Source organism: Eublepharis macularius, chromosome 3, assembly GCF_028583425.1.
Source record: "Eublepharis macularius isolate TG4126 chromosome 3, MPM_Emac_v1.0, whole genome shotgun sequence".
Taxonomy (NCBI): Eukaryota; Metazoa; Chordata; class Lepidosauria; order Squamata; family Eublepharidae; genus Eublepharis; species Eublepharis macularius.
The window spans coordinates 90,475,186-90,503,043 of NC_072792.1; the positions used below are offsets into that span (position 1 = coordinate 90,475,186).

The window sequence follows — 27,858 nt, forward strand, 5'->3', positions numbered from 1 at the left end:
CCCCACCACTTTTTTTTCACCTGATGGGAGGGGGAGGAGGGTCCCCCCTCCTCCCCCTCCCATCAGGTGAAAAAAGCGGCAGAGCAGGAAGCCAGTTGAAGAAAGCAACACTTTTCTTGTCATTTGCAAACCCCCTTCTCCCCCCTCCCATTGAGTGAAAAAAGCAGCAGGGCAGGATGTTTGAAAGCAAGCAGCACTTTTCTTGCTCTTTGCAAATGCAAACAGCTAGTACTGAGGCTGCTGCTACTTTGCCTGAAGCTTTCTGAAGTGATACGAATCGCTTTGGAAAGCTTTGCATCGAGATTCCTGAATCGGCTCAGCAATGCTCAGAATCCCAAATCTTTCCAAATCAGGCCCGATTCGGTTTAAAAACCTGAATCAGAAACCCAAAGTGCACATCCCTAGTAACTAGAACTATAGTGCAGCCTTAAGCAGAGTTACCCCCTTCTAACTTAGAACTGTGCTGTTGGTTTTTTTAAACAAGATTCTCTGTGTGAAGAGGAAGGAAGGCACCTGAACATGTCTTGTGACAAGCTGAGTTCATGCACTTTAGCTTAATCTTGGCAGCATAAAGTGATATCAGAATACACTGTTTTGTGCTAGCATCAGTAAATGTGGACAGATTTCCATGAAAGGTAATTATTTTGAAGGTATAAAGCTTAGGTAGCATCTCTCGACTAAATAGCAGGCTTAATTTTTTGTTTTAAAATAGTGAAACATTCATATTAAAACCATTATATGGAGGGAGAAGCTAAGGGAGATGCTTTATAAGGATCCTGTAAAAACACCTAAACAGTAGAAAAATTGTCAGGCAGTTTTTTTTATTTGAGGAGAGGGGAATGTACACTTTGAGAGAGAAAACTGAAACTACAAGAAATCTCTTGTTACAGGAAGGGCCAAATAATTAACTGAATTACGATGTGATTACAGATGAGGGATTATTAAAAAATGTTATTTGTGTTTTTGTTGTATTTGATATATATAAGTAACATTGTAAACTGCCTTGAGTCCAGCAGGAGAGAAAGGCAGGCTAAAAATGCCTTTGATAAAATAATAATGTCTCCAAATAAATGAAATAAAAGGTCTCTAAATATTGGATGAGGTCTGAATAGCAAGGAGTTTGGGATTTCAGCAGCAGGCTAGGAATACACAGCATATTTCACTGAATTTTCAGTTATTGCTTAAGTAGATTTTTAGGTATCCCCTGCTTTTAAGGTCTGATGTGCTTTAGATGAGAGAGCAATAAAGACTTACATAGTCTTAGTAGCATTTCCTTAATTTACCAATATACATGTAGAGATGGGCAAAGGATCTATATGGGTGCAGAATTTCTTCCAACAGTGTGACTTTATCACCTCCCCATCCCCTGGCAGCCTGAAATGTCCCTTGAATTTGAGGAAAGGGATGATGATAAAGTTACACTCCATGGATGGAAATGGTAGCCAAGACAGATTCTGCACCCCAGGCAACTGAGAGTTAACTTGCTGTTCCAAACACAAATTTCTGTGTACACACACAGCATCTCCCCACTCCCCAAACTGGGACTGGTCACCATCTCCAGACTCTCATGGGTCAGTTATTTAAACAATATGCTTGCATGTATTTGAAAAAAGTCTTCAAGAAACAGCACTGAATGGACCAATTTGCAGGTCACCATATGCGACCATAACCAAGTAAGCTTCCCCAGCTATGTAATGTTTCAACGCTTTGGCTTGGTGCTGGTTGTAATGCTCACCTGCACCCTAAAGGAATTTTCATTTCTTAACAATGTTAGTTCCTGTTGCTTAGTTGTCATTGAACACCTACAATATTTTCCTTTTGGCGTGGCTTAATTATTGCATGATATTTTCCAAAGACACTTTAGCAGACCCCTCTGTCTGTCTCTCCTCTGTTGATGGTGATGGAGGGCATTCTGTGTGGGCAAATTCCCATTTTACTAGAATGGCATATTAATACAGAGTCAGACCTAAATGGGAAAGAGTCCAGTAGTACCTTTAAGACTAACCAACTTCATTGTAGCATAAGCTTTCGAGAATCACAGTTCTCTTCGTCAGATGCATCTGATGAAGAGAACTGTGATTCTCGAAAGCTTATGCTACAATAAAGTTGGTTAGTCTTAAAGGTGCTACTGGACTCTTTTTGCTTTTGCTACTACAGACTAACATGGCTAACTCCTCTGCATCTAAGACCTAAATGGAGTGAGTAAAGCCAGACACCTTCATCCACTTGAAAGCGGAAATCTGCAGTTGTGCAAACTATGTTGGTCTTTCATTTGTCATTTTTTGACTGTATGGGTTAAAGTGTCCTATATGTGTTAATTGTGGAGCTTGGCAATATATAGTGTGTGTAGTGTGCACCTACTTGGGAAAGAACCATTATGCTCATGGGCATAAACTGTCTCATATTGCAGCACTGAACAGAGAGGTAGGGCTAGTGGGATATAGGGGAATGTCTGAGCACATTGCTTGTGTGTATATTTTTCACATGCACCATGGCCCTATTGAACCCACTGGGCAAAGTTTAAAATAGGGGAACAGATAGGTTGGCTGGTGAGTAGGAAGGAAAGATGGAAGCAGGAAAAGGAAAGAGGTCATAGAGGCTTTCAGGAAAGGAAAAAAGGAAATAATGGCGAAGAGGAAAATGAGATGCTTCCAGCAAGTCCTTCCATGTCCCCCATTGTAATTACTTAGTAGCAAAGAATCCTGTAGTTAGAGAGATAACTATTCAAAGACAAGCTGGCAGACTACACAGCTCTGTCCACTCAGTGCTGTAATAATATATGTTTCAATAACCAATAAAATACTAGTTTGGAAAGCAAATCATACGTTTTACTGTGCATCTGTATTTTTAAAAAAAACATTCTTCTTTAAATAAAAAATGTGTGGAGGCAAATCTGAGAACTGGAATTATAGAAAGGAGAAAATATTAATGGCCTCTTCATGTTGTAGTGACACTCTGAGTGATTTTAATGTGCTTCATATACAATATCATGATTGCAATTAACATATCTGAATCTGCTGAGGGCATTAATGAGAGAAACTGGATCACAGCCAAGTAACTGTGTCCTTCGTTTGTCATTCCTCTTCTCTTGGAAATATTTAAATGTTTTCCCATTAAGGAAAATGTCAACCAAGGCCATACAAAAATTGAGACCTGCAGAAAATGAGGTCATTTATAATATGGCTTCCATAGATGCCTTTTCATTCACTGCTTCTGGAGGACAGTCACAGAATATTCTCTTAGTGCAGTCTGATCCTAGTTGCATTGACAAATTTCTGTTGTGGGCTGAGGAAGTTGGCAAGCACCTTGAAGTAGTCTGGTTGCTACCCAACTAGGCTTATGGCAGCATGACAGTTGAGAAAGTGGCCAGATGATTCCAGGAGGTAATTGATGATGCTTTGAAGGAACAGATAGGCCCAACCACCTCTATGAACTCTAACTGAACTCAGCTGGAATACAATCCTATTGATTCTCCTAGACATCTCTGAAACTTTCAATTCCATCAGCCATCGTATCCTTCTAGTGGTTTGGTAACTAGCTAAGGAAAGTAATTTTGTGAGATAGCTGCGTGACCTCATGTATTAAAGGTTCCTTCAAGGTCCTGTCTTGGACTCTGTGCTGTTTAATATCTACATGAAACCACCATGATATGTTGTCTGAACATCTGTAGTGAAATGTTAGTGATATGTGATAAACATGGTTCTAATGATCCTTTTCAGCTGCTTCAGGTGAGGTGACAGATGTCCTGAACAGGGTGGTAATGGACTGGAAGAGAGTCAATTCAAAATCTATTATTGTCTGAAATACAAATAAAATACTATTGGTTGAGAAAATACCTAAACAAGGATTGAGATATCGGACAGTCCTAGAGAGAGTTTCATCCATCCTTGAAAGAGTAAGTTTGCAATTTAAAGGTGCTATTCTATCTGTGTCTGTAGATCTCTAGATGACAGAACTAACTTTCCTGTAGAAAGAGATCCCTAGAATCTTCAAGTATTTCCCAACCCAGAGTTAACAACCCTTGGAAGGGGGCAAGTAGAGCTGGGAGAGGGCAGAAGATTGGCCTGTGACCTGAAACCTCAGCTCTGGGAGACATGTTGCTGCTTCTCCTCCTCTTTGTGCTCTTCTCTTGCAGGGCCTAAGGTGAAGCAGGAGTGGAACGTGCACTGCTGCCACCACCGCTCCTTCCAGCTCACTTCTCTGCTTTTGTTCCATGTCTGCTTGGTGCTCTTCCCTGCCTGCAGATGGTTGCGGTGGCTCAGGCAGCTCCTGCCCTGCCCAGTCTTCCTGCCAAGTTATTGGATGATGGTGTTAGAGATAGCTAGTGCTTGGGTGGGGAGGAGGAAGTGAAAGGAGGATGGTAGGCAGAAGGTGATGGCCTTCTTTGGAGGTTGCTCTCAAAGTCTGGTATTGTAGGCACTCACCCAGGTTTCCTAGAGGTCAGGCCAGTAATAATAATCTACCTTGAGTCTCAATGAGAAAAGCGGCCTGTAATTAAAATAAGATATATTTAAAAATCTGTTAATGAGTCTTATTGAGAGCCATTACACATGCAGACCTGAGTGCACGTGTTGCTTCCTAAAGACATACCTCTCTTTGCATCTCTGGAAACCTCATTTATGTTCATATCACTTTTTGTTTTCTAAACCATTTTAATGTGAATAAAACACCAGGAATAGCTTTTAAAAGAACACATCACTTTTGCTGGATCAGATCATCTATGGTCAAACTTCCTCAAATGTGAGCTAGAATCACTGGCTGGTTTCCTACCACTCCAGTCAGCAAAGTTTGAAGTCTTTCTTCCACATCATTGAATCATCTGGTGAATGCAGTGATAAGATACACACAACTTTTTACATTAAAAAACTACACAGTTGTTTACATTTTTACTTTCTCAATAAATCCATCTTTGGGGGGAGCTTCTATACCCGCCCTCCTCAGGATCGTCCCATAGAATACCTAAGAAGTTCCCAACTCAGATTTGGCAACCCTAGGAAGGGGCTGGGAGAAGGAGGACAGGCCCAAACCCTAAGAAACTACCCCAAAATGAAGTTCTGATAGCAGCAGCTTCCACAGACATAAAATACCTGGTGCCCAGAGGATTGCTGTGTGTTTGTATAAATATATGCTTCCTTGCTGGAAAAAACCAATAAATCTTGCCACTAAAAATATGAAGCAAATATAATGGCCATGATCCAAAGAAAAGTGTGTGAATTCTAACGGCATAACTATTTTGTTCCAAAGCGGATTCAACTGGGACGGAGCATAGTAGAAAGATTTCAGGAACATTTGACAAATGCTAGGAATACGGTAACATTGAAAATGGTATCTTTTATTCTACTATTAAGTTTGTTCTAGTTCCATGTTAAAAATAAATTACAATTATTTGGAACACAAAAGCAAAATGGTAGAACTACAGATATTTGTTGGCAGCCCCTTCCTCCTGGAACAATGCTGAGAAAACGGCCAGGCAGTGACAGAGAGAGAGTGTGAAGGAGGAGATGCTTCCGAGGATGAGTTCACATCATGTGTGAATTTCAGAACAGCTGGAACAATAGTTGCAATGAATAGAAATGGATAAAAATGGGATATAGTGAGCCCCCCAAATATGTTAGCTATCTCTAATTAAAACCAATAACATACATAGATAAATTCAGGAGTGATTAAAAGTTTGCCATTCCAAAACATCTTGTCACAGTTAAAGTGATAAGACTATTAGTCAGTGCTAGAGCACCCAGCATTAGTCACTGAGGTCCGTTGGAAAGGAAAGCCAGAGCTGAGCAAGATAGTTCCTGTTTTGGTTGGAAGAAAGTCTGGGTGCCCACCTACATGTTTCTTTTTAAAACAGAACTCTACTGCTTGGCAGCATATGGCTTGGGTACACGTGCCCTTCTCTTGAGCACAGCGCCTTCCTTGTGTGCTATTTTGTATTTATAGTCCACCCTAATGAACAGCGTAAAACAACCCCATGCAGAAATTACCATACATTTTCAAGTTAAAATTTACATCTAAGATTGGTACTCAGAGTGGTGTGTTTCTTATACTAGTGTCTCACCATCAGATCCCAGGTGACTTATACATCATGCACCTTTGGTTCAGAACTGTAGAGAATATATACAAGAGGTTCCTTGTTCTTTCTAGTTAATGTGCCTCTCTGGTGGTACAACTGTCACACTCTGGACAAAAACCTATGGCCTTATTCTGTCTTTGGTTACAGTAGAACTCCATTAGGAATGCTGGTTGTGTCAATTGCTCACACTCGCAGCCTGACAAACCAGAGTTTCAATAGAAAAGTCAGTTTTCCAGAACCCTTAATTGTATCTTTACAACCACCTCATCTTCCAGATGTGGGAGCAGAGACACAGCCTCTTTCTCAGTCCTACCTGCGTAGATAGGCTTCTTCAGCTTTTTCACATATCTCTTCCCCAAGTGCGCTACAGCAGGCTAATGCAACTTCTGCTGTGTATTTAATATAGTAGTACACTGCTTTTTCAGAATGATCAAAGCAGTTTCCAGCACAAGCCTAAAACAATGTAAAGCCCAGAAAACTGACATTGATCAATACCACATCCTAAGAAATATCACATTAAAACCATGTGTACACCAGAGACCAGTGCATCCAGGCCTTGTGGAACCTGATTCCCTGTAGAGGTTCTGACTCCCATCATATTCCACTCCTGCCTTTCTATAGCTCCACACATCTTGTGGTTTCATGTACAAATCTGCAATGGGACACAGTGGACAGTGGACAGTACATGTGGCCAGAAAGCGGACTAATGCATATAGTCTTTTACATGTACTCAAATACTGTCAAGCCTAGCCTTTGAGAATTCTGTACTATTAAGAAGTAGGTAGAAGGGAAAATTGCACCTGCTTTAAGATTCCCCATCCTCTCATTAATGCAAAACTTTAAGATGCAGAAACTATCTGTATCCTAGATGCCACATGTAGAGACAACTGATGGTTGGCAGTGGCACTGAAGCCCTGTCTATATTTGAAGGTTTCTGTGTGAAACAACAATTTAGTATTTTCATGCATCAATTACTCTTCTGTAACCAGGGAACAATGATGCCAGTTTTCAGTTGCTTACATTGGTCCAGACTCTCATTGTCTAATGCTGAAATGAATACCATAAACATACCTTTACCAAGTGCCTCAAACAGTTGCCAGCTTTTCTCCAATATAGGATGCCCTAAGAACATATGGTGACGCCTTATACAGAGACAGCAAAGAGATCCACTTTCAAAGAACATCTTTTGTCACACAGTCTGTGATTCTTCTAACTGTTAATTTCAGGGATTAAACTTTTTTTATATTTTGCAGATAAAACATGTGCTCTGCCTCTGAGCAATGTACTGCTCCATCCAGAACCACTCAGGCATATCATGCATACTGTTCATTATAGGAACCTCAGTTATACAAATTTAACCAAATTCTCAAATACTCATCTCTATGCACACTTAGCACAATTTCTGAGAGTATTTTGGCTAGCAGAATAGTCTAGCCACATCAACAAAGAGTTTGATAGCACTTTAAAGACTTACACACTTCCTGAGGCATAAACTGTCAAGAGCCAGGGACCCTTAAACAGAAAAGTATGTTACATTACCATGCAAAGCACTCTGGTGTTTGGCTGCTGAAGACTAATATGGCTACCATTTGGGATCTTTGTATTTTAGACACACACACACTACACACCATTATATATATTCTAAATAAATTAGCAGTGATGCTGGAAATGCCAAAAAACAACAACAAAAGAGCTTTGTTGGAATTTTAGTTATTTATTGCACTTATACCCTGTTTTTCCTCAAAAGATTGGCTCGCCTCCAGCTCCCAGGTGGTCTCCCATTCATATAGCTTATAGATCCAAACTTGCTAAGCCTCAGATTGGGTCTGCTTCATGTGGCTTCAGACGTTTCCCAGGTCAGCTGACAGTCTCCCAGCGCTGAGAGGTAAGGCAACAAGAAAGCCCTAAGCCATGTACATCCTTCTAAACTGCCATCTGTCCCCTCAGTCACCCTCAGAGAGGTGTGCAAAAGTGCCATTTGTGGCAATGAGAATAGGCAGAAGACCACGAGCAGTAGCTTAAAAACTTTGTCCTCCATTTTTCATTCTTTCCCCAAAGGCTCTTTCAGGTACTATTTGCTGACCAGGGAAGATACCATTATGGTTCTTCTGCATGGCCTGCTATCAGATTTTGTCTGAGGCTTCAGCAAAGTGACAGGAAACATCAACTAGGGTAGAGTCTGGCTCTTAATATTTAGATAGGCACAATGAGAGTAATGGTTGTTATTTTAATGGTCTACAACACAACATAAATCTTTCTAAAACAACTGTCTTAAGAAGTACAAATTCCCCCAATATGTCTGCATGGAACAAGCAGAAGTTTTTCAAAACATATAAAACCTACAAAAGAGAATAATTACAGCAACTTTTTTTGTATAAGAATATATTATTTAGAAGACAACTCTAAAAATTAAAAAAAAAACTTGTACAACAGCAGAGGTTCCTTATAATTCGCATCCATAAGGATACAAGCTAGTCTTTAGATAAGGAACTTGAAAAGTGCTTATGGTGATATCAGCTCTCCAACTGCATTCTTTTTCAATGCCATGCTGTCCCATAATGCTCAGCTGCACTGCCTCACAGCATGGACCTGGCAAACCTCAAAAGGATCTTTGTGTCCATTATAGTGCTGGAATTAAAACACAGACATCATTAGACCCAGATAATGTGTTCTCATCTATCCAGAATTTTTGGCACAGCTCAGATATACTGATTCAGCATCCCTGCTAGCCACACAAAAGAGCTCTGCTAATCCCTATTGTGCCACACAGCAGATCAGAGATATGGTGGGATTGGAGCAGGTAGAGGCATAGTCCAAATGTAAGACTGCTGTGTAAGCCATTGTAAAATGGTGCCACTTTTTTTGCGCATTCTGCTTCCATACAGTTTAACACTAAACATTCTTGTGCATACATGCTCAATAGGAAAGAGAATGGGTTGGATCCATACTAAATTTTCTGCTCATGCAAGGTACTTCTGTCAGTAGAACCATCCTTTCCCTACCCCCCACCGCCTACTGATCTCCCCGAAATGTTGCTTGTGGGCAACATGGGAGCAGCACGAGAGGCAAACTGGGGATTTGCAGCAGGAAGCAGAAACTGGTCAAAATTACCACACCGCTTCTGTTAGTGGAAAGTTGAGTCTGGATCCAACCCTGTATCTTTTACTATAATGAGTGAGACTACTATTCTGCCATGCAGAGAACTCTACAGGACTTGGGATCTTGCATCTGCTCACTAATGAATAGCATCAATCAAGGACTAATGGCCCCAGAGCTGGCCTCACTAAGATCAGAAACTTTTTTCAGGCAACTGAAGAGGTTGTTGTGGGTTTTCCGGGTTGTATTGCCGTGGTCTTGGCATTGTAGTTCCTGACGTTTCGCCAGCAGCTGTGGCTGGCATCTTCAGAGGTGTAGCACCAAAAGACAGAGATCTCTCAGTGTCACTGAAGATGCCAGCCACAGCTGCTGGTGAAACGTCAGGAACTACAATGCCAAGACCACGGCAATACAGCCCGGAAAACCCACAACAACCATCGTTCTCCGGCTGTGAAAGCCTTCGACAATACATCAACTGAAGAGGGATAATGCATTTGGCTATCTATTTGAGATATATATTGTTTGGACAATGTACTGCAATTCTTAATTTGACAGAACAGGCATTACCTTGATATGCCCTGTCATTTGCTTTGCTTCTTACTTTTACCTGCCTTCTGTGGCCAAACTTTCATTCTTCTTCTTCTGTAACTAGAATTAAGAGTAGAATAGATTAACTGACTTACTGACAGATTAATGGCACCTGCTTCCTTTATTGAGTCACTGGGCATAACCCATACATTGTCACAGCATGAGCGTCATTCATTCTAATGGACTTTGTAACAGCTCTTGTACAGGTTTCTCTAAAACCAGCTCAGGTCATAAAGAATCAGTGCTTTGGTGGGCACTGGGCAGCAGCCATTATATTTTTCTCTGAGACTTCAGTGTTCCAGCAATGGAAAAATCTGTTCACCCAATTGGACTATATTCTGTCCAATCTCTGCCTATATGTGATGAGAGAACAAGAGCACAGTTGGTATGCTTATCCTACAATCAGGGCCACAGGACATCCACCTGTGGGCTCAACGTTTCAATGAGGTGTATATGTGTAGAATCTAATCAGCATAGTCCAAATTAAGCGGCTGCTTCCTGGGGTTTATCTAGATCACCCATGCTGTTTAAAACTACACATCTAGAATAGTGCATATGCCATAGTCAACCATTACACTAAGAATGAACATCTTCTGGCACTGGAGGTGGGACAGACATGTTGGATAGGTGGATGAGGAAATGCACAATCATGTGTTGTTTCCACTGGGTCACTGAAGTATGGTAGTGATACTTAATGTTCCCAGCACCCTATCAACAGTTCCATAAAACAAATGATCTCATAATTCAGGTTGCAAACAGACATTACCACTGCACATTAATGCTAATTGTTATTCAGCTGTACAAGCTATCTTTGTCATATGGTATCAAAAGTGAAGACAGAGCAATTATCTATACACTCATCCCACTATTGTCTGTCTACAGTTTCCCCAGTGCTGCAAAAATCTATAAAACCTATTTTGACTAGAGAAAATGGTAGGATAAAAGAAATTGGCGTGGACACCGCAGGACTTTATGTATCCTGACACTTTCAACCCTCTTAAAAGTCTTTTCCACCTCTGACTTATTGGGGCTCTCACAGCTCACTTAGTCACTTGAGAATTCCACTTCTGAGACAGAAATCACAAAGCCAGTTTCAACAGGCATACTTATAATCATGTGAATTTGCTGCTTGCTTCAAAAGTTCCCATTTCCCCCAGCAGTTATGGTGCAATTTAATTGGAACGCAGTATGCCCCTGCATTTCAGGGGAGCTTCCACACAATGTCTCACTCTTTCTGAGTACACCTCTTTGGGCTCCCAGGGATTTCATCTTTGGGTTGATGCAAAAGGGGGGGGGGTTGCTCTGGTTCCAAGGAGGATGTATGGGATGCCTGGGGGTGGAGCATCTCTGCCAATCTGGGGAGGGAGGCAGAGCTAAACACTGCCTTCAGAATGATGGAGTTCAGCTTTGCATGCCCCCCTCCTTTTCCAGATCTTTAAAGGGCTTTTCCTCCAGTTCACAGATGAGCCACAGTGCTGTGAGCACCATGGCTGAAATATGAAGGAAAAGGGGGTGTGTGTTGGGCTACAAAGAGGCCTAGCACAACCGTTGATGTGCTGGTGCTTCTGCAATGACACAACAGAGGGGCAGGGGGATTGGTGGCAAGGACAGCAGCACAGGAGAAGGCATGCAGACTCTGTCCCCACCTGCCTCCACCCTATCTGTAGCGGCTTTCACAGTGGGGTTGGCTTTTCCAGTCCCCTTAGGTCCCATTCAAATGGCCTCTTTAACCTGCTTTGGCCTCTGAAGGCAAACAGATTTTTAAAGGTTTCATGCACCTTAAGGATAAAACACACACACAAACCCATTGGACCAAAAAAAGTTTTGGAAAACCTGGGTTAAGGCTTCATTAATTGCAAGAGGATAGTGTTTTATCCTTATGGTCTATGAAACCTTAAAAACATCTGTTTACCTTCAGAAGCCAAAGTGGGTTAAGTAGCCCGTGTGAAAGGAACCCAAAGCTGAAGTTTTATGGACATTTATCTGGAAGTAAGCAAGTATGCATAGGATCAGGTAGCATGGCTTTATCAATAATCATAACACCTTCAACATAGAGAGGTTTTGAACTTATTGGAAAGGAGGCATGAGTATTTCCATAAGCTCTCATTCTCTGTTCTGATTCACAACAATATTCTCAGGAATGTAACTTTTCATTTGAACCAGCCCAAGGGCTGAGGAGCCAGAGATCTTGTTGCTCTGGACTGCTGCCTCCCACACACAACAGTGCACAGTAACAAAAAGAATTCTTTCAGCATTACTAAGTTGGTCGGTGCATTTTCAGCATGGCTAAACTGTGTGAATTATATGCACTGTGAAGTCTCACACATTTTCCTCCATATAACCACTTTTACTGGAAAACAGATCTACTAAAGTTTAAAGAAATAATCTTTGAACACGCACACACACAACCTATGTGCAGCAGACTTCTCTGTAGGGATGTAAGTTGGCTTGTCCTGGTAAAGAGCATCTACCATTATATGCCTATGTACTATATAAACCTCTCTCTACGGATTGTATAAAATACTGAAACTTTGCAATATCTTGCTCTGTGAACATGAATCTATAACGATGCAAAATACTTTGTATACAAAGTAGTGTGCTTGTTAGGACTGCTATTGCCTCCTGTTAATTCCAGAAGCTCTCTCACTGATTCTCAACACTTTTTATTTGACCGTTATTAGGGAGTTGGATTTTCGGATGCCTTGATAGCACTTGGACTGGCAGGTTGCAGTATTATTAATGATCAGGCTTTGAAAGCCAAACACACCCAAGAAGACAGAGAGACGTGGAAGTTGGAAGTGCAGGCTGGCTGCACAGATTGGGCAGAATGGCATTAGAGGAAACGGGGAAGATAAGGAGAGGAAGCTTCCTGGATCTTGGTAGGAAATAGAGAGCACAGAAGGGCACGAAGGAAAAAGACAGGTGGGAGACAAAGATAAAGTGGGTCCTGAGAACCTGTTCTTCACAACCTGGTTGCAAAGGCAATGAATGCCTGTAAGTCAGCTGTCACTAAGGGCTGGCTGAAAGCTATGGATGAGACCTGAGGAAGAATATCCATTGTCCCTGAAAACGCCTTACCAAACCAGTCACTGACTAATCTCCAACAGGCCCCACTTTTTTGATCCACAGGGCTCAAAGATTACACCTGTCGTAGTATGCAAAGTTTTAAAAAATAATGGTTTTTTTAGGTCTTATTTTTCTTGCAGTAATTCCCAGGGTCCCAGTTCATGCATGGAAGTCTGCACATAGTCCTTTATGTCTCTGAGGAAGGAATCCCATGAAGGAGCCGCCTTACCTCTTTCATAGCATCCTCTATTTGCTTCAGCTCCTCATAGCGGTCCCTGGATTCCCACAGGGGTTGGAGCAATACTTCTTCAACCTCTGGAAAAAGCTAAGATAAAACAAAAAAGGTCAGTTAAGTTTTCTTCTCTAGAGTCTGTGTTTAAATTCTTTATGTTACAAAAGTGGGTCAAGTTGGTATTATAGATGTAGGATGGTGTTTGTTTCTGCTGCCTGACGACTAAAATTAATATTTTCTCTAATTTTAACAGATATTAGTTACTTATTAGGGTTGTCATCTGGTTACATTGAGTCATCTTAATCCTATGAATGTTAATCCTTTAATATTATTTAGTCAATTAAGGTTGTACTCCTATGGGTACTTGGTGTTAAGTCTCACTTGAATTAATTCAGATTCTTCCAAGTAAACATGGATAGGATTTGGCTGCAAAACTGTATATATTTGCATATGGATAAAATAAAAGTTTTGAAGAAAAAGGCACACTCTCTTCACTTTTAGAGACCAAAAGTATTCCCTCTTGTGTGTGAGAAAAAAGGAAATGTTTATTTTATGATGGTACCCAGTTTTTATAAATATGTACATAAAAATAATATTTTTAAATGCATCACCCAATTAAACAGAAGCATTTTCTCCACAAACCAAAAGTTTTGAATCAATTAATCCAATTGATTTCGGACATTAAACACTGCCATTTCATAGTTTACCTTTGCTATGGTTTCAAACATTGGAATAAGGACAAACTTCAGGAAACCAATCTGTGCTGTAGGTTTGGTCACTTTGTCTCGGTCCATGAAAGGGGCCACTGGAAGGCCTTCAGACTTTTCCCGGTCACTCTAGGACAGAGGTAGCAATTCATTATGGTAATTCCCACAAATGGGTAGCGAAGACAATAAATCCCTTATTGATTACTACCAGTGCAATCCTAAGCATGTATACTTAGCAGTAAATCCCATCGAGTTTAATGGGACTTACTCTCTCGTAAGCGTGCTTAGGATTATAGCCTATATCACAAGACATTCCAAACATCTCTCTTCCTCCCCACAGTGAAGGTAGGGGTCTTAAGTGACACTGAAACAGAGGTAGCATGATGTAAAGCTTGACCAGTGTGGTCTCTACCTCCAACCTTCTACATTACAGACTTAACCCAAGTGGCTTCTGAATGTATTAAGTCCAGCTCCAAGAAAGAGAAACAGGAAAAGAACAGTAGTTTTTTATTTTTTCCTCAGGGTTAGGGGAAGAAGGTAGTTCAGAAAAGAGGATAGGAATTAGAAACTATTTATAGGTGTAACCCACCCAGCCTTGCCGGGCACGTTCATTTATAAGGTTACTTTTATCTCAAACGGATGGAGATCAGGCCGGTGCAGAGTGCAGGAGCACTCCAGGGCCTGTCGCACCACCCCGGCAGTGTTCCTGCACTCTGCAGCAACCCAATTTGGCCTCAAGCAGGCAGAAATCAGGCTGGTGTAGAGTGTCGCTGTACTTCAGGGCCCATTGCGCTGCCTGGCAGAGTTCTTGTTCTCTGCACCAGCCTGATTTGGCTTCAAATGGGTGGAAATCAGGTTGGTGAGAAGTGCGGGAGCACTCCATGGCCCATTGCAACACCCTGGCCTGCTTGGGGATTGCTGAGGGCCAGGCTGGCATGGTGGGCCTCCCTGGTGCCTTGGCAGCTGTAGTGGCACAATCCTTCGGAGACCCCGAGGAGGCTGCTGCAGTGATGGAGAAGGCCAGTGTGGGAGTGCAGCCCTCCCCACCAGTGCACTGGGTGATAGTGCCGGGCTGCACCGGGCCTTCCCACAGCCACGGTGGAGCCTTGGGAGGGGTGCGCCACTCCTCCCCACCCCCTCCTAAGCGAGCCATATTGGCAATGATTATCCTTGCACAGGCCAGAGTGTGCCTGCGTGGGGATAAAAAGTGAGTTGTCACCAATACAGCTTGCCTTTTACATAGTAGGATAGTTGAATATTTAGGATTGCAGACAGCAAGTTTCACTCAAAAACTGGACCCTAAGATAACACAGCCTCCTAGCATGGTTTTCCTTCAGCACCCTGCTATGGATGCATAACCCTTTCCTCTCCTGGCACAGCTCTTTTGGCCATAGCCTTAAGCCTAATCCTGCGTTAACAGACAAAGACCAAAATACTAAAACGACTATTGCCAATAATAGTGATAAAAGAATCTCACTCCAGTCACAAAAATGTCTTAATTTTAGGCTGGATTATTAAAAGGTAGGATGCCAGTGACCAGGTTATGTACGGGTTCTTATCTTGTAAAAGAAAGGAAAGACTCTGATTAATATTTGTGAGCTTATTCTTCTCAAGTATCAAAGTAATCCATCTTTGTCTCTCCTCACTGAAATTTTGGCATTCAATTACTAGATGAGCCAAGGTGCCTATCTTCCCTGTATTACAGAAACATTTGTGTTCTGAAAAGGGAATTTTCAAAAAGCAACCTTTCCATTCTGGCGTTAGTACAGCGTTCAATCTAGCAGCCAAGACAATATCTCAATAGTGAGGTATCGTCATGGACTTAAAATATGCTGGTAAAGTATCTGAAGGTTCGAGTCCATTATAGGCAAGGGAACAGACCCTTCTCGCTCGCTGATTTGTGCTTCTGAAATCTAGCATCAATAACTGCTTTTTGACCCTTTGGAATGCATTTTTCTCACTTCCTTCAGAAAGTAGTAAAACTGGAGTAAAGCCTAATTGTTCCAGTCTCTGGTCAACCAGTCTCTTCCATTTACTCTGGAAGGGATCTTCTCTTAATCTAAAAAGGAGTTTGGATGCATACTCCTATCTCCACCCATTAACTATTTTTGCCTTTCCCCGCTCAAAAGGCAAACTTTGAGACTTCTGGATTTTCCTGAGACAGGACAGAGAGAACCTCTCTCTCTAGAGATGCAAGCCCTATCTAATGAAAAACTGAGTGTGTCTCCTTTTTTTATCTCACCCCCACCCTTCCATTTGGCCTCTCCTGACTGACTGTTAGCTGCTCAGCTCTCACACCAAACAGGATTTAAGGGGACTGGTGGGTTTTTTCTTTTTCTTTTTTCCAGAAAAGGCAGGACCCTTTTCCCATACCCTCATCATACAACAGAAAGTGAAAGTTCCAAGGCAGGTGTCCAGAAGAAGATGGGGAGGACTGGACATGTTTGAGAGTAATGGAAGGGGAACATCATAATTTTGCACAAAACTAACTCAAACTTAGCAGCAAGAAAAGCAGGATTCTGCCACCTGTGTACATTATGGACATTAATGTGCTAATTTTGAATATTTATTCTAATGTTCATCACAGAGAGGGATAGAGTTATGCCTGGCACTAGAGCTCACACCATATTTTATAAAACTCCACATATTCATATTAACACTAGAAATTACATATTCCAGGGCTAACCAGGCAATCAATGCCAGTGCTGAAGCCTGGACAGGAGAAAACAAGAACAGAGGAAAGTTCTGCTGAGCAAATGTGGACTTGTTCTACGTGGGACTGACTTGGCAGTGGTAGATCCAGGGCTTTTTTTCAGGGGGAACGCGGGGGAATGGAGTTCCGGAACCTCTTGAAAATGGTCACATGGCTGGTGGCCCGCCCCCTGATCTCCAGACAGAGGGGAGTTTAGATTGCCCTCCACGCTGCTCAGCGGTGGCGGAAGGCAATCTAAACTCCCCTCTGTCTGGAGATCAGGGGGCGGAGCCACCAGCCATGTGACCATTTTCTCCAAGGGCAACCCACTAAGTTCCACCACCTCTTTTCCTAGAAAAAAAGCCCTGGGTAGATCCATGACAGGATAAGGGAAGCTCTGAAGAGATGCCCGCATAAATTAAAAGTATATGCAAATTATCCTTGCTGAAGATTGCAGCCGATGTCTAACCATGTTTATGCAGAAGTAAGGGGGGGGGTCTCAATTCAAGTTGGAGCTATGATGTGGAGGAAAGAGGAGCTTTAATCCATTCCCTGCATGCTGTTGTGGAAACATCAAATGGCCTTTCTGAGGTTCTTTGTGCCCTGGTACTGCCAACACAGAACCAATCTTTATATTTCCCCAAATGGGGCAAATAGTGGCTTTGTGAAAGTGTTTAATCTGGAGAATGGCATGAGCAAGGAAGGAGCTATTAATCCAACCTTTGCTGCAGTCTTGTTCCAAATGGGGACACAACTGCAATTTATCAAACAACACACTCAACGTTGTCCAGAGTTTTCTTTAATATGAGCTTTACTTCCAAGTGAGGTATCCAGGATTGTAGTCCTAGGCTTTGGAAATGTCTTTGCCATTTCCAAATATGGACCCATGTTCAGACACTGGAGTGATGAGCAGAATAAAGTTACTTAGAAATGGTTTTCGTCTGAGTGAAAAACAAGACTGTTTAAGTCAAGTGAGGGCAGCCTCAACACTTTATTGAGAGCAGTCACTTTTTGACTGGTTTGGTCCACTGAATATTTCTGATGCATTTTTCCCTCATAAGAAATAACAGAACTGCCTACTTGTGCTTTCTGTCACAATTAAGCTTTGCTTGGCATTGGACCAGCTACCCCAGTTTATACACACACTAATTTACTAGCATGTGGGAGGACAAGTTGGCTGTCACTTTAATTTTGTTGTTGTTGTTGATTCCTGTAAGAAACCACCACCAGTGGAAATCCAGTGATAACTGAGGCACCATAAGGTGTTTTTTAAAATTCTAATGAGAATGTCCTTTGGATATGATCAGAGAACTTACTTTTCCTTTCTCTCTTTCCCCTTTTCTTTCTCAAAACACTATCCAGTCCTTAGTTTTAGACTTAATCATGAATGTTTCAAAGAAATCTATGCAGATATAAAAAATCCAAACCTGACCCACTTAGTGCTGCTCATTTAATTGACTTTTTCTAGGCTGTGATTGTCTTTTTAGGTTACAAAGTACAGTCAATTACAGTCACTTTTATTTGGTGACTATTGTCACAATGCAACACTTCTCTGAATTTACAGAGAAGGAGCTCTTTAATTTAGGTGGATATAGCATGTCTCTGGATAGATGGCTTTTAGTTACAGGGCTGAAAGAAGAACTATGGCATTTCTACATGAGATGCACTCTCACCTGCATAAAATACTCCTCTAACAAGCAGTCTACCCATGGTTCAGCCACTTCTATTGGGCGTACTTCATTGGAGATATCGCAGCATTTGATCAGTACCATTTTCAACTGAAAGCAGGAAAGCACCATGGTTAAGAAAGCTGCCATATTTATTTATGCCATTTATCAGACAGTGTTTCCTTCATTTTACACTGGGATCAAAGTAACAGAGAACTACAGACCTGATCAACTGAAAGCAATGAAGCATTTGCTACTGATTGCAATAGAATATAGTTTGTGCTTATGCTGCAGCCCCCATTGCACTTTTGTCGTGCTATAACAATTATTTGTGACTAGATTGTCTTGTTCACATGGGAAAATCCAGACTCAAATTATTACTATCGCTCAACAATAGTGAATATCCACCAGTGTGTGGGAATAATCCTAGTTCTCCCTGCCTAGAACCCCACCTGTACTCCATCTGACACATGGTGCTCCCAGATCTGCTGGTCGCTCCTTCCAATATGAATGGAACACTTCTTGTGGGGAGATGAGGCATTGTGCCTACAGTATGTTAGTATTATTATTTATAGCCAATTTCTAATTTGCTCTCTTCTGTCCACTATAAGGGTGTCATTTAAACTTGACGTGCATGGTTTCCATGTTCTTTGAGAATTCGTAGATTTGAAGAAAAACTGTTACCATATTCAAAAAATACTCTAGCTCATTGCTATTATTGATTGATGTATTTAGAAAATTGAGGTGGCTTAAGGTGACTCACAATTCACAATTCAATAAAATAAACTATAAAATAACCCCGCAGCCATATAAAATGCAGAAACAGCATAAAAACAACACAAAACATTATCAACCTAAAGTGAGCCTCATAAAATAGTTTCAAGCTAGAAGCAGATTATAGACATAATTTTAAAAGATCAAATCTCATAGTAAAAGGCCTGAGTAAAAGAAATGTTTTGGACAGTTGCTTAAAAGAGAGTAAGACAGGTGCCACGCAAGCCTCAAGGGGCAAGGCATTCCACAGGAGCAGCATCAACAGTGAAAAAGCCCTGTCTGTGGTCACTGCCCACCTCATCTCTGCAGGTGGAAGCACAGAAATCAGGACTTGGGAGGAGGGTCTTGACAATATTCTCTCTCTTTCTGTGTATAAAGTGCTGTCCAGTTGCAACCGACTTATGGTGAACCCTGCTGGGATCTTTAAGGCAATAGATAAATAAAGGTGGTTTGCCATTGCCTGGTTATGCATAGCAACCCTGGATTTTCTTGGTGGTCTCCCATCCAAGTATTAACCAGGGCTGACCCTTCTTAGCTTCTGAGATCTGACAATATTGGGCTAGCCTGGCCTATCCAGGTCATGGCCTTAGGAGCCATTGGGTGTCCACCATGTGCAGAAGGGAATGGTGGCAGTAGCACAGGGAGACAGACATTCCTTACTCTGGTATGCTTTGTATTCAACACCTAGCCTTCAACTGCAAACATCAAACTTCATATTCTCAGCTTGAAGCTCCTTTCCCACTGTAACCTTCAATTTGAAGACGTTCCTATCTTCACATATGATTTTTCAGATAGTACCTTTAGTTTATCTCCAATGGAACATATTTCCTATGAAAATGGAAATAATCCCCCTCCAACCCTGAGAATAGTGCAAAGGAGGAGGAAAATTGGCCAGTTTAGAATTTTTAAGAGGAAGTAGATTGGTGCTTATAGTTAGACCATTCTAATTAAAACCAGGTAACAGGAAGATGAGTGAAACAATCCTATAACTATTAAAGGATTGGTGGCAGAGATAAGCAGAACAAATGTATTTATCTATTTACAAAATGTGTCTCTCACCTTTCTTTTATAATGATACTCAAGGTGCATAAATAATTCTTTTGAAACAGACAAATCACTCCTATACCTTCTCCTTACCGCCTTACTTCTTCATCATACACTGAAAACAACAATGTTGCCTTACCTGGGTCACATGCCCTTCATTTGAATAATCAAAATTGTCCAGTATTTCCTTAAAGGATTCTAGTATTTCAGCATGTCTTGCCATGTCTGTTGCTAGGATTAAAGTAATTATTCCCTGTGCAAAATAAAAACACCATAAAGTATAAACTCTACCTTGCACACGTGTTACCTCCGTTGCCTCCTGGTTCTCCCTTTTAAAAGCATTTGCACAACCCATCTTTGTGGACTCAGGGAAAGTGCAACGAGTGCACCTTATAAGGAAAAAAATCTCTGAGAAAAATTGGAATGCATTACAGCTTTGCTGGGATCTTAGCCAATCAGTTCAAGTCACATATGATTTTCAAAAGTTCAGTTTCTCTCACGTTTGAGCCCACAGTCTGTGAATGCTTATTTCATCAAGTTTGGCTACTTTTCTCCAACAAAAAATTTTGCTTCTGAAATGAGAGGTTCTAATGTTCAAGCAACACTGACCTGAAAGTTCTTCCTCCTAACTCCAGATTATGACTGGCTGTCATTCCTCAGAGTGTTTTCAAGTATAGTTTTTTTCCTCTCAATGAAGGAGGAATATTTTATATATGCTTAAAACACTCTTGTTTACCATTGCTTCATGTATCCCTTATTTATACCTAGACAGTTAAACAAAACCTGTTTGGAGCTGAGCCCAAATAAACCCTAGTACAAATTAAGCCCTGGAAATATCCACTAAACAGAGGAATCTATCAAATACAGATACCTACAATACTTAAATGTACACAGAAGGTAACTTTGTCTTTTGTAACCCATACCTGCCTTATCTTTTTAAACGGTTCCTGATCAATATTGGAAAAAATGTTGCATTCTGGCTGTGCAAGAATCTGGAAAGCCACAGCACAGTGATGATTCTCGAGTGGAGAAATATCATTGTAGCGCACAGCAAGCTCTGTCCGGGCATTAATCTGGTACCTGACATGAAAGAAAAATACTTTAAAAAAAAAGGCATTAGCAATCTCATTCCCAAGAGGTCATACTTACTTGTGTTGTGAGAATAATAAGAGTTTGGCAGAGATCCGCCCCCCACCCCACCCCCACACACTTGAATCTCCTTGAAAATATGATACCCAGTACAGCTAATGAAATAACCTGGCCTGGATCTAACGAAAGGGCCTACATCTATGGAAAACACACGCACAGTTTGCTTACTGGTTTTGCTGCAGCAATGCCCAGCACAAAAAGAGAAACTGCTTATTAAACTGAACACAGTAACGGGACCTCTACAGTAAGTGCAGCAGACAAAGCTCCAGAGTATGTGTGTTTGTATATATGTTCCTTCCTATGTATATCTGCCCTTTCCTTTATCCCTAGTCCATACCATTTATTTTTGATTGCTTCTATTTCTAAGTCTTTATATTGTTTATGATAGCTTTTTAATATGAACAATGTATAATATATAAAGGGACATAACTATGGTCAGGGCTGTAGTTAGCTATAATGGGTTTCTGTGACACAGAATATTTTAACATTCCTTGTGAGGTATTTTTAAAAACTGTTTTCAAAAGGCAGAAATTCAAACATAAGAAGACATAATATTCTAGACATCCTGAGTAAGAAACATAGGGGGAAGTCACATATTTCAAACTCTGACCCCAACTAAACATGATGGTGTCGCATGCCCTCCCCCTCCAATGACTCTTTTGGCATTTGAAAAGGTACACATGGGAGGGAGCTCCACTCCATGGGCCCAATCAGGATTAGGCCCTCATGGCATTTTAAAATTACTTTAAACTGGAGACAGCTTCCTTGTGGCAGCCACAAGGATGCCATCACTTTTAGTTTGGCCCTTTCTGCCTCAACAATGAAATAATTATTTTGTTTGGCACAAAGTATTTTTAAGTATGTATTTGTTACACATATATTCTGCTCTTCCTCCAATAAACTAATAATAACCATAATATCACCTCGTGCTATTCCTTTCAATGGGCTTAGCTTAAAGTTTAGGATTTTACTGTCAGTAAAATAAACATGCCTATCTGCTTCATATCTTATGGAGCACATGGTGGCTACCCACTCTATAATATGGTCCTGGAACTATACCTATGAAGTCAGGCAGACAATTTTCCGTTAGGTTTTAAGTGCTGGTCCTTGTAGGACCAGACAACTGTTGTCTAACCAGACTACAATTAGGTAACAGTTTCTTTGTGATAGTTTGATTATGCCTGCTATATACAGGTGAGAAAAATAAAAAATCTATCCACTTAACATAGGCATCAAGAAAATACTTAAGTGCTCTCAGTTGGATTTAGACATGCTTAACTATGATCTTGATCACAGTGCATGTTTTGGTCTGCATTTGTACAAATATATGCTGTATGACTAACGGTCCCTGCCTGAAAGGATACATACGTGTTGTTATATCCTGGGTGATCCAGATCATGACACACAGATGCAGTCATTAGCATCAAGATATCAATCTGGGAAAGTTTTACCTAAGCAAGAGGGGAAAAATGCATTCTTATAACTTCCATATAACTTTTTTAATAAAGTAAAACTACATTTAAATGTTGAGGAAAATGATTTATAACTATCAGGGATGTGTGTAAACAAAATCCTGAACCACAAAGTCACAAAAAACCCCGTTTTTGAACCTTACTTGTGACTCTCCAGAATGGAAATGATAGTCTTGCCTGCTTGATAGTCATAGAAAACTTTCCTCATGAAATCCATGTTTTGTTCCAAATTCTGGCATTTACCAGCATTGCAGCATGAGCTCGCAGAACAGACCCATTGACCCGTGAGTGCTGCCCCTTTTTGCCTCTTCTCTTTGGTCCTGCTGCCACCACTCAGCCGTTGTCAGAATTACCTGTGGGGAGGGCCAAGACTCCCCACTCCCCCCAGTCAGGCTTGCCCAGCCTACTGCTACCAAGCACCCAGTTACCGCAGGGATTGCTTTCTGCACTTATGCACCACTGGGGGATCAGCAAATTGCCAACAGACCCCCTTCCTGTGGTGCCTGTTTTGAATAGCATGGATGAGCAGTGGAGGTCTATGTGGTACAGAGACTAGCCATTCGCATTTAAGAATATAAAAAAAGCATTTATTAAAAAGAGAAGAAAAGTTCACATTCACACTTTTAAGTACAGCACCAAAATGATCAAGGGGACTCCAAAGAAATAGGTAAAAACACAATTCCTCTGTCTCTCTCTTTCTACATGCCTAACTTTTACATGCCTAACTTAGCGATGATGATGATGATGATGATCAATCTACCTTTCTCACTGAGAGCCAAGGAGGATTACACAGTGCAAGTGAAAATACAATATAATCAGCAGCCAGGACATTCAGTGAGCAAAGTACAATAATGAACAACAGTTAGAACGATCAGTGAAGAGAGATACAATATAGTACAGTAGCAGAAATTTTGAAAAACAAGCATAAGCCAAGCATAGAGATGAAATCTTTTTGAAACAAAGAATAACTAATTTTCATGGCATGGTTAGCAATGTGGAAAGCTCCCTAGTAGGTGTATATCAGCAGACAGTACTCAACACAGTAGTGTATAGTCCCTATGTCTACCAATGCATCTTTCTGAGCTACTTCTTACAACACAGCCCTATAACCTGGGTAGAAAGCCATCCATAATGATTCAGTTTGGTATAGTTTGTGGAAAACCAAGCTAGTGGAAGCTTTCCTGATCTCCTCAGCCAGGCTGTTCCATAAGGTGGGGGCCACCACAGAGAAAGCACATGGGCAAGCAACAAATTTTGCCGAACTGCAGGGAAGTATCTGCAGAAAGCCCCGTTCAGAGGAGTGAAGCTGCCATGGTGGAACATAGGGGGAGAGACAGTCGCACAGATATGTGTGGCCTAGGCCATGAAGGGCTTTGAATGTGACAGTCATGATTTTGAATTGAGCCTGGAAACTGATGGGAAGCCAATGGACTGCCTGCAAAATGAGAGTCATATGCATGTTTCATCTAGCTCCCAAGAGTAAATGAGCTACAGTGTTCTGTACCAGCTGGAGTCTCCAAGTCATTACAGTAGTCTAGTCTCAACATTTCTGTGCCACGAATCCAGTGGCCAGATCAGCCATGTCAAGGTAGGAGGTCATCTTCCAGGCTGGTCTGAGTTGGGAGAAGGCCTTTTTTGCAGTTGCATTTACTTGCGTCTCTAGCAGAGAGCTGGATTGACTATAACCCCAGGCTCCAACTGAGACAGCGAGGGTCAGGTGAACCCCATCAAAGGGTGGAAGCACAATATCCTTCAAGATCTTTGCTTTTCCAATCAGCACCACTTTTGTCTTGTCTCTGGATTCAATTTGTTTGCTTTCAGCCTTTTGACAACAGCTGTCCAGCAGCAACTTAGTATCTCTACTGCATCACTAGGGGATCTGGATAAGATACCGCTGGTGGACTCTATGTCTTAAGGTAGCCTCTCTATCTTAGGAAGTTCCAGCTTACTGAGAAGTCCTCATACCTTTCATGGTTCAGGCCTTCAGCCTCCATAGGGCCAATGGCAGCTGCCTGCAAATAGCCAGCACCTTCAGCTTCCAGCTCAGATTAGCCAGGTTTTATTATCTCCCTTGGCCCACCCTTTGGGGAGGTCAGAAAGGCTCTTTCTGAGAGCTCCAGGAAGAAACCTGGCATTTTAGTCCTCCCCTGCTGCCCTCCCATCTGGAAGGGTAAGCTTTTAGCAGAAAGTCTTTTGGTCACATCTGCATGACTAAAGCCCAAAGCTGGGTGCAGCTTAGAAAACACCTGGCTCTCCCTCCTCCTTACCTGTTCTCAGCTAAATGGTGGGGGGTGAAGGTTTTGATACAGTCCATGTCTACAAATAAAAAGCTAAAAGACACTTCTTAAATTGAGGGTGAAGGTTTTGATACAGTCCATGTCTACAAATAAAAAGCATTTCTCCATAATCTGTATTCAATTTCTCCCTTTCAATCAGATCATTGCAAGAGAAGAGCAAAGAGCATTCCCAGAAATTCCAAAGACAGCTGTCATTTTCATGATGATGATGATGATGATGATGATGATAATAACAACATTCGATTTATATACTGCCCTTCAGGACAACTTAATGCCCACTCAGAGCGGTTTACAAAGTATGTTATTATTACCCCACAACAATCACCCTGTGAGGCGGGTGGGGCTGAGAGAGCTCCAGAGAACTGTGACTAGCCCAAGGTCACCCAGCTGGCTTCAAGTGGAGGAGTGGGGAATCAAACCCAGCTCTCCAGATTAGAGTCCCGTGCTCTTAACCACTACACCAAACTGGCTCTGATGATGATGATGATGATAACAACTGCGCTCTTCTAGACAGATTAGTGTACCACCCAGAGCAGTGAACAAGTGAGTGCTATTCAGGGCTTTTTTTCTGGGAAAAGAGGTGGTGGAACTCAGGGCCAAACTACAAGTGACGCCTGATGCTAGTTGGACACTTGTCAGCTTCCCTCAAGTTTTGATGGGAAATGTAGGCAGCTTGGCAGAATGTTGACAGTTGAAAAGTCCACTGGACAATAGTCGGAGAGCCAAGCTGCAAGACCATGATGCCTACATTTCCCATCAAAACTTGAGGGAAGCTGACAAGTGTCCCAACTAGTGTCAGGCGTCACTTGTAGTTTGACCCTTTGTGGGTTGCCCTCAGAGAAAATGGTCACATGGCTGGTGGCCCCGCTTCCTGATCTCCAGACAGGGGGGAGTTTAGATTGCCCTCCGCACCGCTCAGCGACGTGGAGGGCAATCTAAACTCCCCTCTGTCTGGAGATCAGGGGGCAGGGCCACCAGCCATGTGACCATTTTCAAGAGGTTCCGGAACTCCGTTCCTCCGCGTTCCAGCTGAAAAAAAGCCCTGGTGCTATTATTATCCCCACAATGCAGCTGGAGAGCTGAGGCTGAGAGGAGTGGCTTAGCCAAAGCCACCTACTGAGCTCATGGCAGTAGTGGGATTCAAACTAGTAGAGTTCTGAGTTCGAACCAGTCGAGTTCTAGCAGCCAAACCACATAACCACTGTGCTACAGCAGCTCCAGTTCCCCCCCGCCCCCGCCTCCGGAAATCCTCCATAGGAAATAATGGAGCTAAACTATGATGCGTGTGTGTGCGTGTGCCTGCACACACACAAAAAATCTGGGTTATCGGAATGGGGTTCTAGGGATACCAAAAAAAAAATCTGGGATCCTTGAAATCCAGATAAGATTCTCTAATCTGGTTTGGCAAGACTAGAGGAACTCAAATTTATCTGCCCATTATTTCCTATGGGGAAAACAATCTGGGCGTCTGGGGGGGACAGTTTTCAAGCAAAATCCACCAAATGTTCAGGGAACTAGTCCTGATTGTCCACTAATTGCCCCCACCCCAGTTTCAGGAAGATTGGACCCTGGGGGTCCAGATTTATGGACTCCTGAACAAAGTGCCCTCAGCCATTCTCCATAGTTTCCTATGATGGGAAAAAGCCAAGCAGGCTCTCAGGCCTGCCTTGGTGTGACGCTGCCTTGGTGTGACCTGCCTTGGTGTGACGCTGGACTCCTCTTTGTCAATGGAGGCCCAGGTCAAGGCAGCTGCCAGAATTGCCTTTTTCTATCTTCGGCAGGCCAGGCAACTTGCCCCCTATCTCTCAACCCATGACCTAACGACAGTGATCCATGCAACGATCACCTCCAGATTAGATTACTGTAACTCGCTCTTCACAGGGCTTCCTTTGGGCCTGACCTGGAAACTGCAGTGGGTCCAAAATGCTGCTGCTCGTGTCCTGACAGGAATTTCATTCAGGGCACATGTGACTTCAACTCTGCAGCAGCTGCATTAGCTCCCCGTGGAATTCCAGATCAGGTTCAAGGTTCTGGTTCTGACCTATAAAGCCCTAAATGGATTGGGACCAGCATACCTGAGGGACCGCCTCTCCCCATATGCACCTCGGAGAGCTCTTACATCTGCAAGTAAACACCTACTGGTGGTCCCTGGCCCCAGGAAGGCTCAGCCGGCCTCGACCAGGGCCAGGGCATTTTCTGTCCTGGCCCCAACCTGGTGGAACTCTCTGTCGGAAGACACTCAGGCCTGCCAAGATCTTGGTCGAATCCACATTACTCAGTCTAAGACGCATGTTCCCCGCATTCTCCATGCAACCGAGTGCCGGTCACATTACCTGATCCAACTGACGCATTTCATTCGCATTTCTCCCGAATATGTGGTTACAGGTTTTCAACGGGAGTTTCACGGTGGATGTGAACGGGCAAATGCGTAATTTATGCGGGTTTTTTAAAAACCACCCCCATTCCTGTCTCTCTGGCCGTTCCGAGAGTTCCTATTGGCTGATTCAACTTTCAAGTGCTCCGTAGTCTGCAAAAGACTGTTTTTGACTTCATAGCGTTGGATTTATTGATCATGTTGTTTCTAAATCAAATCTGGTCGTTTGAAAAATCATTTTGGGGTGAATCCCTCCTCAGAACGGACTCACGAAACTTCCTTTTTAACTGTTTTTTATTTTTCTCTGGATTACTGTGATATCGAAATTACGGTGAATCAATCATTCGAAGTTAAGAAAACACAGAGCAGGACCTCCATCACGCCCCCATGTTTCCCCCAAGTTATAATCGGTCCCCAATGACATTTTACATTTCCACGAAAACTGTCAGGGATGATGTTCTATAACCTCACACCAGGAAAATGGGGCGCAAGACGTGCGGGCACACTGTTGGGTCTCCGTCAATGCATCAGAGAGACAAGACATTGATGTTTCCTTATAAGGCAAGATCGAAATAACGGAAAAGTCAGTTCAAAAAAATAATTTAAAAAAATGGGCGGGAAAATTTGTTC

At 42.2% G+C, this 27,858-nt stretch overlaps 1 protein-coding gene across 8 annotated transcripts in view; it reads right to left on the reverse strand.

The window, feature by feature from the left end:
- Positions 1-5,311: 5,311 nt before the first annotated feature.
- The window catches only part of PDE9A (phosphodiesterase 9A), a 67,020-nt gene continuing 44,473 nt past the window's right edge, over positions 5,312-27,858 (reverse strand). For 5 of the 8 annotated variants that reach the window (XM_054973800.1, XM_054973794.1, XM_054973793.1 and 2 more), the window contains 8 exons: positions 22,454-22,536; positions 20,860-21,016; positions 20,076-20,189; positions 18,125-18,229; positions 13,760-13,888; positions 13,050-13,145; positions 9,774-9,814; positions 5,312-8,698 (listed from right to left, as the gene is read on the reverse strand). In XM_054973800.1, the coding sequence (XP_054829775.1) occupies positions 8,647-8,698; positions 9,774-9,814; positions 13,050-13,145; positions 13,760-13,888; positions 18,125-18,229; positions 20,076-20,189; positions 20,860-21,016; positions 22,454-22,536 (777 nt within the window). In that variant the 3' untranslated portion in view covers positions 5,312-8,646. Of the gene's footprint in view, positions 8,699-9,733; positions 9,815-13,049; positions 13,146-13,759; positions 13,889-18,124; positions 18,230-20,075; positions 20,190-20,859; positions 21,017-22,453; positions 22,537-27,858 lie in introns of all 8 variants that reach the window. The other 3 variants (XM_054973795.1, XM_054973798.1, XM_054973797.1) reach the window with 3 other exon arrangements.